General features: G+C 39.8%; 1 protein-coding gene across 2 annotated transcripts in view; it reads right to left on the bottom strand.

Annotated features, from left to right (window-relative positions):
* The window catches only part of TBC1D30 (TBC1 domain family member 30), an 87,082-nt gene that overhangs the window by 30,185 nt on the left and 36,151 nt on the right, over positions 1-20,746 (bottom strand). Inside the window, exons 1-5 of one of the 2 annotated variants that reach the window (XM_027106916.1) lie at positions 16,729-17,116; positions 13,651-13,712; positions 13,059-13,124; positions 10,456-10,581; positions 8,431-8,616 (exon numbers count right to left, since the gene is read on the bottom strand). In XM_027106916.1, the coding sequence (XP_026962717.1) occupies positions 8,431-8,616; positions 10,456-10,581; positions 13,059-13,124; positions 13,651-13,712; positions 16,729-16,915 (627 nt within the window). In that variant the 5' untranslated portion in view covers positions 16,916-17,116. Of the gene's footprint in view, positions 1-8,430; positions 8,617-10,455; positions 10,582-13,058; positions 13,125-13,650; positions 13,713-16,728; positions 17,117-20,746 lie in introns of those variants that run through there. The other variant, XM_027106917.1, reaches the window with a different exon arrangement.

The following is a 20,746-nucleotide window of genomic DNA, read 5'->3' as shown; positions in this document are numbered from 1 at the left end:
TAAAAAAAATAGGATACATAATGGCAATAGAACTGACAGTCTCTTCAACAAATGGTGCTGGTACAACCCTACACTCTCCACAAAAAGTAACTCAAAAGGGATCATAGACCTATGATCTAAAACACAATACCATAATACTCCTAGGAGATAACAGAGCCTAGATGACCTTTAGTATGACTTTTAAATGACTTTTTAGATACAATACCAAAGGCACAATCCATGAGAGAAATACTTGGTAGGCTAGACTTCATTAAAATTTAAACCTTCTGCTCTGTGAAAGACACTGCCAAGAGGATTAGAAGAAAAGCCACAGACTGGGAGAAAATATTTGAAAAGACAGATCTGAAAAAAGGACTGTCACCCAAAATGTACAACAATTCTTCAAACTCAACAATAAGAAAACAAACAACCTGATTAAAAAATGGACCAAAGACCTTAACAGACACCCAAAGAAGATATACAGGTGGTAAATAAGCTATGAAAAGATGTTCCACATCACAGTCATCAGAGAAATTCAAATTAAAACAACAGTGAGGTACCACTACACACTTATTACAATGGCCAAAATCTGGAATGCTGACAACAACAAATGTTGACAAGGATGTGGAGCAACAAGAACTCTCAGACTTTGCTAGTAGGAATGCAAACTGGTATAGTCACTTTGGAAGACAGTTTGATGAGTTTTTTTTTTTAATAAAACTAAACATACTCCTACCATACAATCCAGCAATTGCACTCCTTGGTGTTTACCCAAAGGAGTTGAAAATTTATGTCCACACAAAAACTTACATGTGGATTTTTATAGCAGCTTTATTCATAATTGCCAAAACTTGGAAGCAACCAAGATGTCCTCCAGTAGGTCCAGACAATGGAATATTATTCATTACTAAAAAGAATCCAGCTATCAAGCCATGAAGAGACATGGAGAGACCATAAGTGTATATTGCTAAATGAAAGAAGCCAATCTGAAGAGGCAACATACTGTATGATTCCAACAATATCATATTCTGGAAAAGGCAAAACTATGGAAGTAGTAAAAAGATTAGTGGAAGGGGGGCAGGGAGTGAAGAAAACAGAGCATTTTTATGGCAGTGAAAATACCCTTATGACATTCTAATGATGACTACGTGTCATTATACATTTGTCCAAACCCGTAGAATGTACAACACAAAGGGTGAACCCTAATGTAAGCTGTGGACTTTGATTATTGAAGTGTCAATGTAGGTTCATCGATTTTAACCAATGTACCCCTCTAGTGAGTGATACTGATAATGATGGAGGCTGTCATGGGGGGGCGGGGGGGCGCCAAGGGGTATATGGAAAATTTCTGTACTTTCCTCTCAATTTTGCTATGAATCTAAACTGCTCTTAAAAATGAAGTATTCAAAACATAATGGGGAAGCTTCAAATTTTTAACAAATAGTTAAAAACAAAACAGTTACTAAGAAAAAACAGTAAACACAAAAAAAGCAGGGAAAATGGTTTACCTACTCTGATAAACTATTCATTTCCCTAATAACTACAACTTGCAGAGGCGAAAAGAGCTGCTGGAAAAACAATGACACCCAATATTTTCCTTAGCATCGGAAGTGTCTTCATAAACCCAACCTTCCTCTGCATCTTAAATGTCTAACCACAAGATTCCAAAATGATGATGATGTCATTTCATTCCACAGAGTTCATTTTCTTAGAGGCAGAAATATAAATATTCAGTTTCTCAGCTTTGAATAATCCATCTTTTTATGTGAATTTTTAGTTTCTCAAATATCACTGAGATTTTGTGATTTGATTGGCATTTATATCCCCTTTCCCAAACCTGTTTATTTCAACATTTCAACTGGACAGCTCTCATTTTATAGTCATGCAAATTACACCAGAAAAAAAAAAAAAACGACTAAAGCTGATCGACTGAATAAACAAAATTGCTTAATAAAAAATGTTTTAAACTCACGTATTTGATTTGTCACTGCCTCCTCCCCTTCACCCCTGCCTATTTGATGAACGAGTACCTTCAAAGCTGTTTCCTTAAATACATGAATGGAAAAATCGAGAGGGTAAATACAGATTTAGATCATGTCATGCTGGATTTATAGTTAATTACACCATGATGTGTATAAAACCAGGAGGAAAATGTGTTTATTTTTCCATATGACATTAAGTGAGTGATTAAGAATATCACTAAGTTATTTGCTGCAATCAAACACAGAATTGGGAGGAGGCGGGGGATCTTGAATACAAAGACTAAGTATTCATCCCATCCATCACACAACATTGCAATCAAAAACAGCTTCAGGATTCAAATATCAATAAGCAACCCCATACTACACCAAGCAAATAAGGCAGTGGCCATCCTCTACATCTGAAATGCTTCATTTCTCATAAAGACTATTTGTGGTGACTCACTGAGTCATATTCAGACCTATAAGTTTAACTTGCTAGCGACCCATCTCAAAGTGTTTCCAGAATTTTTTTACTAAAAAAGGCCCTAGGGCTTCCCTGGTGGCACAGTGGTTGAGAGTCCGCCTGCCGATGCAGGGGACACAGGTTCGTGCCCCATTCCGGAAAGATCCCACATGCTGCGGAGAGGCTAGGCCCGTGAGACGTGGCCGCTGAGCCTGGGCGTCCAGAGCCTGTGCTCTGCAAGGGGAGAGGCCAAAGCAGTGAGAGGCCCGCAAACCACAAGAAAAAAAAAAAAGGCCCTAGACATCAAAGATTAAAAGATAAGAAACATAACTCACTTCCATAACCTTTCTCCATGCAAACACCTTCCATAACAGACATTCACTCTCAGCCTACTTCATTCATACCTTGCCCCAGATGTGAAAGCAACCTATTAACAAGATCCAACCAGAATTAAGCATAACAAATAAGGCAGTTTACAGCGTGACCTCTCAGGGTCTACACCTCCTGGCAGTCACACCCTTGTATATGCCCTTCCCCTTGAATACAAGCTGGACTACTGACGGGCCTCTAATAAATAAAACATACACTAACAGCCATAAAAGGGGAAATCGACAGTAACACAATCATAGTAGGGAACTTTAACACCCTACTTTCACCAAAGGACAGATATCCAAAATGAAAATAAATAAGGAAACACAAGCTTTAAATGATACATTAAACAAGATGGAGTTAATTGATATTTAGACAACATTCCATCCAAACACAACAGAATACACTTTCTTCTCAAGTGCTCATGGAACATTCTCCAGGATAGATCATACATATCTTGGGTCACAAATCAAGCCTTGGTAATTTAAGAAAATCGAAATCATATCAGGCATCTTTTCTGACCACAACGCTATGAGACTAGATACCAATTACAGGAAAAGATATGTAAAAACTACAAACACAGAGAGGCTAAACAATACACTACTTAGTAACCAAGAGATCAATGAAGAAATCAAAGAGGAAATCAAAAAACACCTAGAAACAAATGACAATGACAACATGACGACTCAAAACCTATGGGATGCAGCAAAAGCAGTTCTAAGAGGGAAGTTTATAGCAAAACAATCCTACCTTAAGAAACAAGAAACATCTCAAATAAACAACCTAACCTCACACCTAAAGCAATTAGAGAAAGAAGAACAAAAAAACCCCAAAGTTAGCAGAAAGAAAGAAATCATAAAGATCAGATGAGAAATAAATGAAAAAGAAATGAAGGAAATGATAACAAAGATCAATAAAACTAAAGGCTGGTTCTTTGAGAAGATAAACAAAATTGATAAACCATTAGCCAGATTCATCAAGAAAAAAAGGGAGGGCTTCCCTGGTGGCGCAGTGGTTGAGAGTCCACCTGCCGATGCAGGGGAAGTGGGTTCATGCCCCGGTCCGGGAGGATCCCACATGCCGCAGAGCAGCTGGGCCGGTGAGCCATGGCCGCTGAGCCTGTGCGTCCGGGGCCTGTGCTCCGCAACGAGAGAGGCCATAGCAGTGAGAGCCCCGCGTACGGCAAAAAAAAAAAGAAAAAGAGTGAGAAGACTCAAATCAATAGAATTAGAAATGAAAAAGGGGAGGTAACAAATGACACTGCAGAAATACAAAGGATCATGAGATATTACTACAAGCAACTATATGCCAATAAAATGGACAACCTGGAAGAAATGGACAAATTCTTAGAAAAGCACAACCTTCCAAGACTGAATCAGAAAGAAACAGAAAATATAAACAGACCAATCACAAGCACTGAAATTGAAACTGTGATTAAAAATCTTCCAACAAACAAAAACCCAGGACCAGATGGCTTCACAGGCAAATTCTATCCAACATTTAGGGAAGAGCTAACACCTATCCTTCTCAAACTCTTCCAAAATATAGAAGAAGGAGGAACACTCCCAAACTCATTCTACGAGGCCACCTTCAACCTGATACCAAAACCAGACAAAGATGTCACAAAAAAAGAAAACTACAGACCAATATCACTGATGAACACAGATGCAAAAATCCTCAACAAAATACTAGCAAACAGAATCCAACAGCCCATTAAAAGGATCATAGACCATGATCAAGTGGGGTTTATCCCAGGATTGCAAGGATTCTTCAATATACGCAAATCAATCAGTGTGATAAACCATATTAACAAACTGAAGGAGAAAAACCATATGATCATCTCAATAGATGCAGAGAAAGCTTTTGACAAAATTGAACACCCATTTATGATAAAAGTTCTCCAGAAAGTAGGCATAGGGAGAACTTACCTCAACATAATAAAGGCCATATATGACAAACCCACAGCCAACATGTCCTCAATGGTGAAAAACTGAAACCATTTCCACTAAGTTCAGGAACAAGGCAAGGTTGCCCATCTCACCACTATTATTCAACATAGTTTTGGAAGTTTTACCACAGCAATCAGAGAAGAAAAAGAAATAAAAGGAATCCAAATCGGAAAAGAAGAAGTAAAGCTGTCACTGTTTGCAGATGACATGATACTATACATAGAGAATCCTAAAGATGCTACCAGATAACTACTAGAGCTAATCAATGAATTTGGTAAAGTAGCAGGATACAAAATTAATGCACAGAAATCTCTTGCATTCCTATACACTAATGATGAAAATTCTGAAAGTGAAATTAAGAAAACACTCCCATTTACCATTGCAACAAAAAGAATAAAATACCTAGGAGTAAACCTACCTAAGAAGACAAAAGACCTGTATGCAGAAAATTATAAGACACTGATGAAAGAATTAAAGATGAAACAAATAGAGAGATATACCGTGTTCCTGGATTGGAAGAATCAACATTGTGAAAATGACTATACTACCCAAAGCAATCTACAGATTCAATGCAATCCCTATCAAATTACCAATGGCATTTTTCACAGAACTAGAACAAAAAATTGCACAATTTGTATGCAAACACAAAAGACCCTGAATAGCCAAAGCAAACTTGAGAAAGAAAAACGGAGCTGGAGGAATCAGGCTACCGGACTTCAGACTACACTACAAAGCTACAGTAATCAAGACAGTATGGTACTGGCACAAAAACAGAAATACAGATCAATGGAACAGGACAAAAAGCCCAGAGATAAACCCATGTACATACGGTCACCTTATCTTTGATAAAGGAGGAAAGAATATACAATGGAGAAAAGATAGTCTCTTCAATAAGTGGTGCTGGGGAAACTGGACAGCTACATGTAAAAGAATGAAATTAGAACACTCCCTAACACCATACACAAAAATAAACTCAAAATGAATTAAAGACCTAAATGTAAGGCCAGACACTATCAAACTCTCAGAGGAAAACATAGGCAGAACACTCTATGACATAAATCACAGCAAGATCCTTTTTGACCCACCTCCTAGAGAAATGGAAATAAAAACAAAAATAAACAAATGGGACCTAATGAGACTTAAAAGCTTTTGCACAAGAAGTGAAACCATAAACAAGACAAAAAGACAACCCTCAGAATGGGAGAAAATATTTGCAAATGAAGCAACTGACAAAGGATTAATCTCCAAAATTTGCAAGCAGCTCATGCAGCTCAATATCAAAAAAACAAACAACCCAATCCAAAAAAGGGCAGAAGATCTAAATAGACATTTCTCCAAAGAAGATATACAACTGCCAACAAACACATGAAATAATGCTCAACATCATTAAAGAAATGCAAATCAAAACTACAATGCGATATCATCTCACACCGGTCAGAATGGCCATCATCAAAAAATCTACAAACAATAAATGCTGGAGAGGGTGTGGAGAAAAGGGAACCCTCTTGCACTGTTGGTGGGAATGTAAATTGATACAGCCACTATGGAGAACAGTATGAAGGTTCCTTAAAAAACTAAAAATAGAACTACCATATGACCCAGCAATCCCATTACTGGCCATATACCCTGAGAAAACCATAATTCAAAAAGAGTCATGTATCACAATGTTCATTGCAGCTCTATTTACAATAGCCAGGACATGGAAGCAACCTAAGTGTCCATCGACAGATGAATGGATAAAGAAGATGTGGCACATATATACAATGGAATATTACTCAGCCACAAAAAGAAATGAAATTGAGTTATTTGTAGTGAGGTGGATGGACCTAGAGTCTGTCATACAGAGTGAAGTAAGTCAGAAAGAGAAAAACAAATACCATATGCTAACACATATATATGGAATCTAAAACAAACAAACAAACAAAAAATGGTCATGAAGAACCTAGGGGCAAGACGGGAGTAAAGATGCAGGCCTACTAGAGAATGGACTTGAGGACATGAGGAGAGGGAAGGGTATGCTGGGACAAAGTGAGAGAGTGGTAGCATATATATGGACATATATACACTACCAAATGTAAAATAGCTAGCTAGTGGGAAGCAGTCGCATAGCACAGGGAGATCAGCTCGGTGCTTTGTGACCAGCTAGAAGGGTGGGATAGGGAGTGTGGGAGGGAGGGAGACACAAAAGGGAAGAGATATGGGGATATATGTATATGTATAACTGATTCACTACGTTATAAAGCAGAAACTAACACATCATTGTAAAGCAATTATACTCCAATAAAAACGTTAAAAAAAAAACCCAATGCAGTCAAAATAAATAAATAAATACATACATACATAAATAAATACATAAATAAATAAAATAGGGAGGGTGGGAGGGAGACGCAAGAGGGAGGAGATATGGGGATATATGTATATGTATAGCCGATTCACTTTGTTATAAAGAAGAAACTAACACACCATTGTAAAGCAATTATACTCCAATAAAGATGTTAAAAAAAAAAATCGCAAAAATGATGGAATGTCACTTCTGATATTAGGCTACAGATCTGTAATGTAATCTCTTCTGACTTGCAGTTCTCTTTTACTCTCTCGTTCATTCTGAGGGACGCTGGCCACCACATTGTACAATGGAGAGGTCCACATAGCAAAGAACAACAGCCAGCAGAAAAACTGAGGCTCTCAGTCCAACAATCTGTGATGAATGAAATCCTACCAACAACCACATGAATGAACTTGAAAGTCTGTGCTCTCCCTACTCAATCGAGCCTTTGGATGAGACTAAAGCCCCAGCCGACAGTTTGAATGCCACAATGATGTGACTCTGAGCCAGCTAAGCTGCACCCAGATTCCTGACTCAAAGAAACTGTGAGGTAATACACGTTGGCTGTTTGAAGCAACTAATTTGTTAGGCATCTCTGGAAAATCAGTACAGTTAGTATTCAGCTTGCTTTAAATATGACGTCTCTAAAAAGAAATGAAATTGAGTTAGTTGTAGTGAGGTGGATGGACCTAGAGTCTGTCATACAGAGTGAAGTAAGTCAGAAAGAGAAAAACAAATACCGTACGCTAACACATATACATGGAATTAAAATAAAATGGTTCTGAAGAACCTAGGGGCAGGAAAGGAATAAAGACGCAGACGTAGAGAATGGACTTGAGGACACGGGGAGGGGAAAGGGTGAGCTGGGACAAAGTGAGAGAGTGGCATGGACATATATACACTACCAAATGTAAAACAGATAGCTAGTGGGAAGCAGCCACATAGCACAGGGAGATCAGCTCGGTGCTTTGTGACCACCTAGAGGGGTGGGACCTAGGGAGGGTGGGAGGGAGACGCAAGAGAGAAGAGATATGGGGATATATGTATATGTATAGCTGATACACTTTGTTATACAGGAGAAACTAACACACCATTGTAAAGCAATTATACTCCAATAAAGATGTTAAAAGAATAAAATTAAATTTAAAAAAATATGATGTCTCATAAGTGAGACTAAAAACATAATCATTCTCCTCAAATTTGGCAGCTACATAAGTCTGTCATGTGACTAGGCTTTAACCTGGGAGAAATGGTGTCATGGATAATAAGAAAGGTTTAGTCAATACCCTGGAAGGAGGTGGAGCACCAGGGAAGAGAAGTTATAGCTCCAGTATTTCACTCTCTGAAGAATTTTAGTTGCCTTCTTCAGAGCCTGATACTCACTTTCAGAGCATCGCCTTCGTTGCCTTCCACCACTTCCAGAATTAGTGCAGCCAGGATGTTAAAGCCTTGGCAATACCCGACATTCTTGTTCCATCGGGCGTAGGCCAGCAGAACCCGCTTCAACACAACCCTGTCCTGCTCAGCCTCCTGGCCACAGTAAGAACTGCAGCCTGTGCGGTGAAGATCCTAAAATGACAGGGAAACAACATTTTTTTAAATACCTCCTTAAGCTCTCTAAAAAAAAAAAACTTTAGTTTTTTCTCTGCCTCAGCATTCAGTAGAGTCAGAGTATCAACATGGATTTTAGTTTTCAAAAATGTATATGCAACTTAAACACATGGACCAAAACTTTTTTTTTTTTTTTTTTAGTTTTCTAATATGCTGAGGCATTTTCAAGAGGAATTTCAGTCAGGCAAACTTTCTACCAAAAGTATTTCCAGAGTTAACACAAAAAGGGACTCAGAATTAATACTGCATTATAATTCCAAATAAATTGACAGTTTATTTTAATCATACATCTCAAATAAAACAAGTCATTTTAACACATGTATGATAGATGCTAACATTATTTCTTTCTATAAAAAATGATATAATATTTGGCTATCAAAACTCCAAATAGTATTAAGGAGCCAAATGAAAAGAATAAAAAAATGTAACCGGTACTGTAAAGAGACAGAAAAACCATTCTCTCCAAGTTGTTTTATAAATTTGTATAAAAGAGGCAGAAACATTTACTGTGCTTTAATATTTAGTGAGGGCAATATCTATAATTTAATTACCCAACAGAGACTATGATTTTCAGGAGCTGAAGTCATTTTACTGACATATCATTCATTTCAAAGAGAAAAAAACTTCTCTTAATAACATGATTGTTATAAAATGTGCATTGCCTTAATTCACAACTTAAATAGAAAGAAAATATTTCAAATATGGAATACTTCATCTCTGGGAAACATACACCTAAATTCCAAATAAACAGCTCAAATGTGGACAATGCAAAGGCTTTTCAAGCATACAATACAAAAGTTCCTTTTTTATATTATATGCTTGAAACAGACCAAGTTAGATGAGAAAATAGCTCATTTTAGTTAGGACCTCCTCCTGAAAAACATATCTTCAAATCTGCCAAAACATTAGCCAACTTCTGGTGACCGAAATTTAGATGAAACAACTTTCCTTTTAAAACCTCAGTTTAGCATCACACGTAATGTACTCATATAAAATAAAAAGCATGTGCTAGAGGCTTATGTAAGAGAATAATAATGGGATTAAATCAAATCAGCATCCTTGGCTTTCGGTGCCAGGCTCTAATCAACTGTAATAATCCAGGTAGGTGAACCACAGCTGGCTTAAGCATTTGACCATCTGGTTTAAAGTAAACCCATCAGTCAATCTAACTATCTTCATAAAATGACAGTTAAGAAATTATCAAAATCCTAATAAGTACCCAATTATTCTAATATGAAATAGATTTAACTTTAAATTTCTCAGTGACTTTTACATTAAAATCCAGTTAAAAGCACTGACCCATGCTAAAGAAAAAAGGAATTTCAATTTCCTATCAGGTGAGCAAAATAAATAAGTTGAATACGAATGGAAACATTTTCTTCTTACTAGCAACATACAAATTTATGAGGACAAGGCATCATCAAGTTCCCCATTAAAAAGCTGTTAACTGGGCTTCCCTGGTGGCGCAGTGGCTGGGAGTCCGCCTGCCGATGCAGGGAACACGGGTTCGTGCCCTGGCCCAGGAGGATCCCGCGGGCCGCGAAGCGGCTGGGCCCTCGGGCCGTGGCCGCTGGGCCTGCGGGTCCGGAGCCTGTGCTCCGCGACGGGAGGGGCCACAACAGGGAGAGGCCCGAGTACCGCAAAAAAAAAAAAAAAAAGGCTGTTAACTAATGAAATTAGGAAGCAGGAAATACACGGACATTCAATCCATAAGGCTTGATCCTCTGTCCAGGAAACATCTGGCTCTTAGAATCTTTCTTCTAAATTAGGACAATAAGCCAAACTTAGGGGCATTACCTTGACTATCTGAATTCCCATCGAGTCATCATCAGGATTACTCCTTTCATTGAAAGTGAAGCGCATGGTTTTGTCCCAATCAATGGCTATACTGTGCAAATAATGATCTGCCAAGGTCAACCAAACCTAAAATATTAATAAAAAAGAATGCTAAAGTAAAATACATAATTTCATCTTTCTTTATCAGGAAATAATGATTGCATCCAATAAGAAAATGAGAGCTGTTAGTAGAACAGATATAGCCTACATGTAGAAATCTCTAAGAACCTCACTGAAAAGTTTGCTGTACTAAACTGTACCATTAGGGGCTTTCGTTTATTCTTTCAATTAATATTGTTGAGTTCCTACTATGTACCAAGCAATGATCCAGCCATTAGGGATATTGTTAAGAAAACGAAAACATTTCAAATTTTATTTCAGTTCATTGGAATAGCTAAATTAGCTTATGAGCTTGTTATACCTGGCTCTGGATGGCGCTCTATGCTTGGGCAAGAGCTCCCTGGTCATCCGTGGAGTATGGGCCTGTTTTTACCATAAAGTGGCTTCTGCCTTTAAATCATCCCTCTCTCACACACAGAAAAAACTGACAGATGGGTTCCTATAATGAATAACTTTTTTAAAGGAATCACTGGATATTTTTACTCCTTTCATTACCTTATCTGGAAAAGCTGTTTCATAATGCTATTTCTAATTGCATCTTGAGGAACCAAAATGTTCAGATTCTAGGAGTATTAAGACCTGGTTTATAATACAAATGAATTTATTTACAAAACAGAAAGAGACTCACAGACTTCGAAAACAAACTTACAGTTACCAAAGGGGAAATGTGGGGTGGGGGGATAAATTAGGAGTTTGGGATTAACATATACACACTACTATATGTAAAACAGATAATCAATAAGGACCTACTGTATAGCACAAGGAACTCTACTCAATATTCTGTGGTGACCTATATGGGAAGAGAATCTGAAATGGAATGGCTATATGTATACGTATAACTGAATCACTTTGCTGTACACCTGAAGCTAACACAGCATTGTAAATTAACTATACCCCAATATATAATAAAAATTAAATTTAAAAAAAGGAATGGGGGAAAAAAAAAAGGAATGGGAATTGTTGTTGCCAAAAAGGAAGGGGGTGGGGGAAGGATAGATTAGGAGTTTGGGATTAGTAGATACAAGCTATTATATATAGAATGGATAAACAACAAGGTCCTACTGTATAGCACAGGGAACTATATTCAATATTCTGTGATAAAGCATAATGGAAAAGAATATAAAAAAGAATGTATATATATATATAACTGAATCCCTTTGCTGTATAGCAGTAATTAACACAACATTGAAAATCAACTATACTTCAATAAAATTTTTTAAAAAAGGAAACAAAGACTACGTTTATGAATTAATAAGATGGCAATCCAAGTTTTGGTATTTGAACATAATTTAGCAGGAATAACACTGATTAATATCTCCAGCCATACTTCTCTCTTAAGCATCAGGATCATATGTCAAAATGCTCACTTGACATCTTCAACTTAGACATCTAATAGGCATCTCAACCTTAACATATCCAAAACCAACTGTCTAATCCACCGCCACCCCAACTATACAGACATACACACAAACACACACACCTGCTTGTCCCCTCTCTGGGAAAACAGTAGCTCTACCCTTCCAGTAGCTCAGGTCAATCTTGAAGTCATTGACATCCCTCTTACACTTTTTATTCAATCCAGTAGGAATTCAAGTCAACCCAGCCTTCAAAATATATCTAGAATCTGACCTTCTCTCCATCTACACTACCACAACCCTGATCCATCTCTTGCCTGAATTATCTCAAGTCTCCTACTGGTCTCTCCGCTGCTGCCCTTGTCCTTCATATTCTCAAGTTAGTAGCCAGAGTGGTCCATTTAAAATATAAGTCATATCACGTTATTCTCCTCCTCAAAACTTCCCAATGCTTCTCATCTCACATTGGGCAAAAGTCCTACTATGACCTGTAAGGTCCTATATGAGCTGCCATTCCCCTAAGGTCATCACATTACCTCTATGACCCTCCCCCCCATTGCTTTCCCTTTTATTCACTGTGCTTCAGCCACCCTGGCCTCTTGCTTTTGCTTGCATACTCCTCAGTGATGCTCTCACCTGAGGGTGTTTCCTGTTTGGAGTACTCTCCCACCAGGTAGCTACGGGGTCAATGGCTCACCTCTTTAAGGGCCCTATTCAAATGTCACCTTGCCATTTAAAATGCTACCTCCTTACCTCCATTCCTCTCTCCTGATTCCTTTCTCTGCTTTATTTTTATGCATGGCACTTAGCATCATCTGACCTACTTTATATTATATGCATTGTAAACTCCATGAGGACAAAAATTTTGGTCTGCTGGGTTTTTTTTTCCACTGCTGTATCCCCATTACCCAGCAGAACAGTACCTGGCATAGCATAGATAATCATTAAACACTTACTGAATTAATGAATAATGAAGAGAGACAGATTTCAAATGACTAAATCTAGAATGTCCTTTCTGACATTCCAGACACTTTCAAGAGGGACAAAGTGATGGTCCTTTTGTACTTTAGCCATACAAATCCGCCTCACCTTTCTCCTCCATTCCTTTGGTATTCCGGTCGATAGTCTGGCAACCGCTTTGAGCGCATCATACCACTAGAAACAAAGAAGAAAAGCTGTCAAAGTGATAATACTGACCTGGTTAAGCACTTGTCAACTTTTCCCCATCTTGACGCTCGTAGAGCATGAGAAAATGTATACAGAACACTGGGGTAAGCATTCAGAGCTTCCTTCAGCCAGACATGACTGGTCTAAGGGCTATGACTGCCCCAAGGTCCCCCACTTAGGTACCCTTAACACACCCGTGATCCAATTGCAGTACACACACAAAGGCTGGGAACTCTGAAATCAAAACGTGTGTTACGGATTCGGAATAACGGCATTTGGTTTTTAAATTTTTTCACACTTGAACCATTAAAAAAAAGTGCAAAAATTTTCACTGCAAGTATAAATCCAAGTCACTTATAGCTTCACAAGTTATTTTATCTATAATTTTTAAAACTGACTCATCTTCTTAGGCATATCCAAGCACATGTTAATTTTCCCACTTTGAGAATATACCTCAGTGTACCTTGTAGGTACCCCAAAATAAAGGTATTTTCAAAACCAAAAATAAAATTACCTGCTGAAAACCATTTTGACCTAAAGATGGCTCAAGAGTGAACTTCAACTTTGTGTCAACTCCTAAAAGAAAAATACATAAATAACTGTTATTTGGGGGAAAAATACGTTACATCAAAAATAAAAGTAAAAATTAACCTGATTCTACTGAGTCATCATAAAATTTTTAAAACATTTATTTTTACTAAATTGTAGTCAATTTTGTTAAAAGAAAAAGAATACTGATTATTAAGATAGAAAAATGTCCTGTGGTAACAGAATGAAGCTTATCACATAGAATGGTGGTTTCACCGCTGTCTGGAGTAGTGCAAAAACAAAAAAATAACACCACAGGCTTGGAGTCATGCACACTTTAATTCACCTTTGGTTCCTAGAGTCAAACAAATTATTTAACCTGTCTCAGTCTCAATTCTTTATCCTTAAAATGAGGATAACGTCTATCTCAGTTAGTTGTTGCAATAATTAACTGTAAATCACTTAGCACAGTATAATTAATATTTATGAAACTTAGGAAGAGAATTCTCTACTTACAGAATTTGCTTTCTAGGACACTTGCATGGACTAAGTCTATTAAGGAAACTTCAGTGAAATATCAAAAGTTATAAAAATAATGTCACTGCCTTCCCACTTGTGGAATAATCCATTTTAACAAGACTACTTAGCAATTTTCATGTATTTTTAAATTCTGTCATGATAGACTTATTCATTGAAGATAAGTTTACACATTTAATTATAGGCTCCAAGCTAAAAATATAACTGAACTCTAATTCCAAGTTATCTACAACTTTAAACTTCTTTGACTCAAATCCCAAATCTATGGAATAGAAGTAAGTAAATAGGAGAATATATAAAGATTATACGCTATATTCATATTGGGCTTTTTTATTATTGAGGTGAAATTCCATGACAATTTTTTTAACATCTTTATTGGAGTATAATTGCTTTACAATGGTGTGTTAGTTTCTGCTTTATAACAAAGTGAATCAGCTATACATATACATATATCCTCATATCTCTTCCCTCTTGTGTCTCCCTCCCTCCCACCCTCCTTATCCCACCCCTCTAGGTGGTCACAAAGCACCGAGCTGATCTCCCTGTGCTATGCGGGTGTCTTTTAAAAAACATATATGGAGTCAAGAAGCTGAAAAGAGATGTGTCTGATTTGCCCAAGCCCGTGACAGTATGAAGATGTCCTTCTTGGAGTCCTAGAGGAATACTGTGTATACATGAGTTGGGTCCTAGATTTCTAAAGTCAAGCTGTGTGTGATAGAGAATCCCAGGCATCCAACCAATGCCCTGATCATTCTCTTCAGAGCTTCAGGGCCAAAACCATACTCTGCCTAGATAGATAAGATTTCCTTCTTCGAAGGTATATTAAGTACCCCGACGGATTCCCAATTCTCTGAGATGGTTTAAATTAAGTCCTGCCTCAGTGCAGCACAATGATACAAAGACCACAAGAGTGCCTCCAGCTGGCGCGCATGATTTAAGACACGATAAAACGGACCTCTTTGTGAGGTTGCTGTCCATACACAGGGTGCTGAATGGAGGAGCGTATAGTCATGACGTTTGCTTTATTATAACAAAGACCAGGAAATTCGGTCCCACGCTCCTATTTCAACCGACCTAAAAGCCTCGGATTCCTTGCATGTACGACCGAATATGCTCCCTTGACTTTTTTCAGAAGTACCTGCTGGGCACGATGCCGATCGCCTTGCCGAGCTGAAACCCGGCTGGGGTTAGTCAAAATCACAACTATTTTCTCACTATCAAAAATGAGTCACAGGATTTAACTGGAATTGATCATTCGCTGCCTGCAGGCAAAAGCTGAAATCAGGTCATTTCCACCTATTTTCTTCTAATTGAATAAGGGAGGGGAGAAGGTTTATGTTTCATCTGGTAATCACTGGCTGTTCCGGATTCAGAAATACAAAACACTTTTAACGTGAGAAGGAGGTTTCTTTTTTTAAGGCTAAAGGAAGACGGTGAATAACTACTACAGTCTCTGCAACTAGACACTTCCTTGGGGAGAAAAACAAAGAAACCACGAGGTTCGGAAAGGCAGCGACGTGTTCCACCCTTTGAGGCTCAGTGCCTCGACAGATTCTCCCCTGCAGCCTCAGGACAGCAGGTCCCCAAAGGCACTGGGAGGCGGGATGGGGTGGGGTTTGGGGAGGACAAACCCACCTGGAAGCCAGCTGGTGCCACTCCAGGGACAAGTGTGCGCTACGCACGGGTACGAGTACAGCCGGCTCCCTCTGCGGCCACCCCTAGCCAGAAAGCCTTATGTCCAGGGGCCCGCGCGCCAGGGCCGGCCTCATAAAACCCTGCGGAGGGATGCCGGGTGGTGGAGCAAGCGCGGAGTTATGCAGCCTGGCGAAGCAGGGATGTGTAAACATAGGCTGACAGCAGAAAGGGCCTAGCCTAGCACAGCCAGGAGAACTCTCAGTCTTTACCTATAGAAAGAATCTCTACTTTGCAGGAGTGTTTCCTGCCCGCTCTCCACCCGGACACACAAATTAGAGGCTCCAGGTGAGACGATCCCGGCACTCACGAAGCAGGGACCCTCAAGAAAATGCACCCGATTTTTTCCTTCGCGGTCACTGCCTCCTCCTCTGACAACAAGCATCAGACCTGTGCCTTTCTCCTGCCTCACACACCTCTTTCAAGGTGTGGCTTCTTGTGCGTCCGAAGCACAACTGGTTGCTCGGCCTCTGATAGCCCGGGTAGCCGCCAACACTTTCCCATCACTCAGAGAAAACCGAGCGCATCGCTCGCCAGCAGCTCCCGGCACAAGCAGGGCTGGACCGCACACAGGCGGTGGGATGGGGGCGCACGGGCAGCCGGCGGGAACAGCCGGTCCTCCGCGCCGTGGGAGGCCGCTGCCCCCGCCCAGGCCTCGGTCCGCGCTCTTCCCTCCCAGGCCGACCCAGCCCCGCCTGTGCCCAGCCGCGGTACCCAGCACCGGGCGGCCGGCGGCTGTTCCCTGGCCTACGCGGAGTTCGGCTGAGGCAGAGGCACCAGCTCCGGGGGCGCCACGCTACTTTCCAGTGCCCCATCTGCCTCCCCGGGTCCTCACCCGGCTCCAGAGTGCAGAGCAGCCGGGGCGCGGTCCGGGAAATGCAGCTGCGTTTCTTGAGCACATTGCTCAGGATGGTGCCCACGCCGCCGCCACCGCTGCCGCCGCCGCTGCCGCCGCCGCCGCCCTGCCGTTTCAGGCATCTCCCTCCGCGCCTAAGGGAGCCGGTCAGCTTGTCCTGCCGCATCCGAGAGCGCCCTGAGCTCCCGTGCGGCCGCCGTCCGCCTGGGTCCTCGCTGTCCCGCCGGCGCAGCGGCTTCGCACGCGTGGGGCTCGGCAAGACCGGTTAGTCAAGGGTCTCTCGAAAGCAGCAAAAGTGCTCGGGGGTCAAGGGACCCTGCGGAGCACCGCGGGAGCCGCCAAGCGCGGGGCGGCCGGCAGGGATCTGCAGTGCGGAGCCTGCAAGGCTGAGGCAGGAGAGGACTTGGGGCGGGGAGGAGGGCGGGAGCGAGCGAGCGAGCGCGCGGAGACGGAGGCAACGCTCCCGCCCCCAATCCCGGCATCACCGTGCGCAGGCGGGGCTGCCTTAGCTCCCGAGCGCCCCGCCAGCTCGCGGCACCTGCACCGGGCAGCCGCAGAGACCCGGAGCCCAGGAGCGGGGGGCTGAGCAACTGCGCCCGGGGACCAGAAGCAGTGACAGATTTCCGTGCCTCTCCCAAGATCTGGGAGGTGCAGGAGGGAGCACCCAAGGGAGCGAGTCTCAGGTGCAGAACGCCAGCGAGATGCAAGTGCCCACCTCATCGGAGCAGTCTTGCAAGAGTCAGTCAACAGACCGCAGGAAGAATGTAGCAGCGCGGCGGGAACGTTGGTGGAAGGTGAAGCACCAGCTTCATCCCAAATTGTGTTAAACTCTTTTTCTTGGCATCTTAGAGAGGCATAGGAAGCACGTTAAAATTATTATTATATATTACTATTAATATATACTTTGTACATTAATTAAATCTATAATATAATTATTATAATAATGGTTGTTTCTTTTGGAAGAGTAGACTTCAAGATAAAAGTGTTCCATTAAAAACAGGGTTTTTTTTTTTTAAGTGCTTCCCCCATCTCTCCAGCCAGAGACTTCAGTAGGCAGAATGGTTAGTGATAATTAATTTTTTTTAAATCATTCTTAAACTACATTATGACATTCACCAGTGGATATTAATCATAAAGATGAATAAGTCATAAGAAAGGAAAGCATATGGAGGGAAATACAAAGATATTTGTATATGCTAATATTTAGAGAAGGAACACCAGATGGATTAAAAACAACTAAAAAGTATTTATGTGGAAGGGAACAGTGTAGAACAGAGAGGAATAGAAAACAGATTTCTCTAGATGTGCCTTATGTAGTTTTGACTCTGGAATAACATCTTATATTAATAATATTAATAATTCAAGCAAAAAGAAAACCCTAAAATTTGAAAATGAATGGAAACAAATGAACCTAACTAGAAATCCTGTTGATGGCATAAGAACACAGAAAAGATGAGTAAGTTGTTTTAGAGTGTAGTGTTATGCCTGTGTATCAATGGTGGTATAGACTCCAAGGGCAAAAAGAGCTGCAAAGAAATCTTAAATGTCATTCAGTAGCATTACTGTTATTAATAATATTGGTGTTATTTCTTAATTCTTATGTACACTATAGGATAACCTAAATAAATAATTATGTTAACATCATAATCAGTCTGCTAATTTGGGGTGATTTTAAATGTTTCACTAAGTAATGTTGTGATGGATATCTTTGTTGACTAAGCTTTACTAGATTTTTGAACACCTAAAATGAATTTCCACAGTGGGGTTATTTGATCTAAAGGCATAATCATCTATATGACATATATTGCTAAATTAAATCTTAAAGGATTATACCAGTTTAGTCTCTGATTGACACATTTTCATCCTCCATCTTCAACAGCTCTCAGTATTATCATTTAAACACTTGCTGCTTTGATAAAGAGAACTGTCATTTTGTTGTTTTTATTGGCATTTTTTATTAGTAGTGCAGTTGAACTTTTTTTGGTATGTTAACTAAGCAGTTATATGATATTTTCTGTGAATTTCTTACTCGAATATTAAAGTCTACATGTTTTCTTAATGAAAAAATAAATAAACATGTTAAGGTCAAAAGAAACCAAGATGTTCAGTGTAACAGAAAATACAGGTGTGCAACCAAAGAAATTAAGTTTTTTTTAATCCTGCAATAGTATATTTTAAATGGAAATAATTGTATGAACTCATCTTTTTTCTTTTCAAAAATACATATAAAGCCACTGAATAGGTTTAGAACTAAGGACAACCCAGCAGCAGTGAACACCCCCAGCACTCAGGATGTGGTCTCTAAAAACCGTTCCCCACTAAAAGGAACCAGGGCTCCTTTGAGGTGCAACTGATTCCAGTTCTGGGCCAGAAAAAGTACAAGATGAGCCTGAAATATATTGATGAATTCAGGAAGGAAGGATGTGCTCCAAGACTAATGGGGTCATGTCAAAAAGACATGAGAGGGGCTTCCCTGGTGGCTCAGTGGTTGAGAGTCCGCCTGCCGATTCAGGGGACACGGGTTCATGCCCCGGTCCGGGAAGATCCCACATGCCGCGGAGCGGCTGGGCCCGTGAGCCATGGCCGCTGAGCCTGCGCGTCCAGAGCCTGTGCTCTGCAACGGGAGAGGCCATAACAGTGAGAGGCCCGCGTACCAAAAAAAAAAAAAAAAAAAAAAAAAAAGACATGAGAGCCACACAAATAGGATACTATTGGCCAAAGATGGAACACTTTGAGCATCAAAAACAATGACTGCTAATCGACAGATGAATGGATAAAGATGTGACATATATACAATGGAATATTCATCCATAAAAAAGAAAGAAATTTTTGCCATTTGCAGCAACATGGATGGACCTACAGACTATCATACTAAGTGAAATAAGTCAGAAAGAGAAAGACAAATATCATATGATATCATTTATATGTGGAATCTAAAACATGACACAAATGAACTTATGAACTTATTTATGAAACAGACTCACAGACATAGAAAACAAACTTATGGTTACCAGAGGGAAAAGGAAGAAAACAAACTTATGGTTACCAAAGGGAAAAGGAGGTGGGAGAGGGATAAATTAGGAGTTTGGGATTAGCAGACACAAACTATTACATATAAAACAGATAAACAATAAGGTCCTACTGTATAGCACAGGGAACTATAATCAATATCCTGTAATAAACCATAATAGAAAAGAATATGAAAAAGAATATTTTATATATATATATTTATAACTGAATTACTTTGTTGTACACCAGAAACTAATGCAACATTGTAAATCAACTATACTTACATATAAATAAATAAATTTTAAAAAAACAATGGCTGATATTGATTGAAAGTATTAACTTTTTAAAAAATGCATTTCTTATGATATTCTGAAAGAACTAAAAAAGAAGTCCTTCACACAACTCTGGCACACTTATTTTGTAATCAGCACATTCTGGACTTTGTGAATTGCCCTCAGAATTTGAGGACAATGTCAGAAATGATATAACACTAAGCATGAAATATACATTTCACATATAAAAATCTGTTAAAATGACATTGGTCATCTGCAAAAGCAAAGCCAGCTGATAGGGATATAGAAGCTATTCAGTTATGCCCACCTGACTGAGATAAAGATGCCTGGAAACAGGCAGTAGCCTGCCTCATCACTTTAGAAGATAAAGTCATTATTGAGCCTGGTTGTGATGAACTGTTTAGCTTAGATTTCCCAACATTTCACACCAATCTCAGGTACAGAAATCTACACTTATTCAGCCCGATGCTTATAGTTTCCGTACATGTTTGTTCTCCTTCAGCTTTCTCTTAATTTTATTAAGATGTCCCTTGACTGCTCTGGCCTGAGAACGATAACTGAAAGATATCTGTTGTTTGGCTTTGGACAGTTTTTTAGAGGGCAACACAGACCCCTGGGTGAAGATGGTGATGAGCACCCATAGTTAAAGGAAGAAAACTGGAAGGAGAGGGAAAATCCAGACCAAGGTGGTAAGT

The sequence above is a fragment of the Aethalodelphis obliquidens genome, unplaced genomic scaffold, assembly GCF_003676395.1.
Source record: "Aethalodelphis obliquidens isolate GAN/ISIS:26980383/991018 unplaced genomic scaffold, ASM367639v1 scaffold8, whole genome shotgun sequence".
NCBI classification, from domain to species: Eukaryota; Metazoa; Chordata; class Mammalia; order Artiodactyla; family Delphinidae; genus Aethalodelphis; species Aethalodelphis obliquidens.
This window is presented reverse-complemented; position numbering and strand designations above follow the sequence as displayed.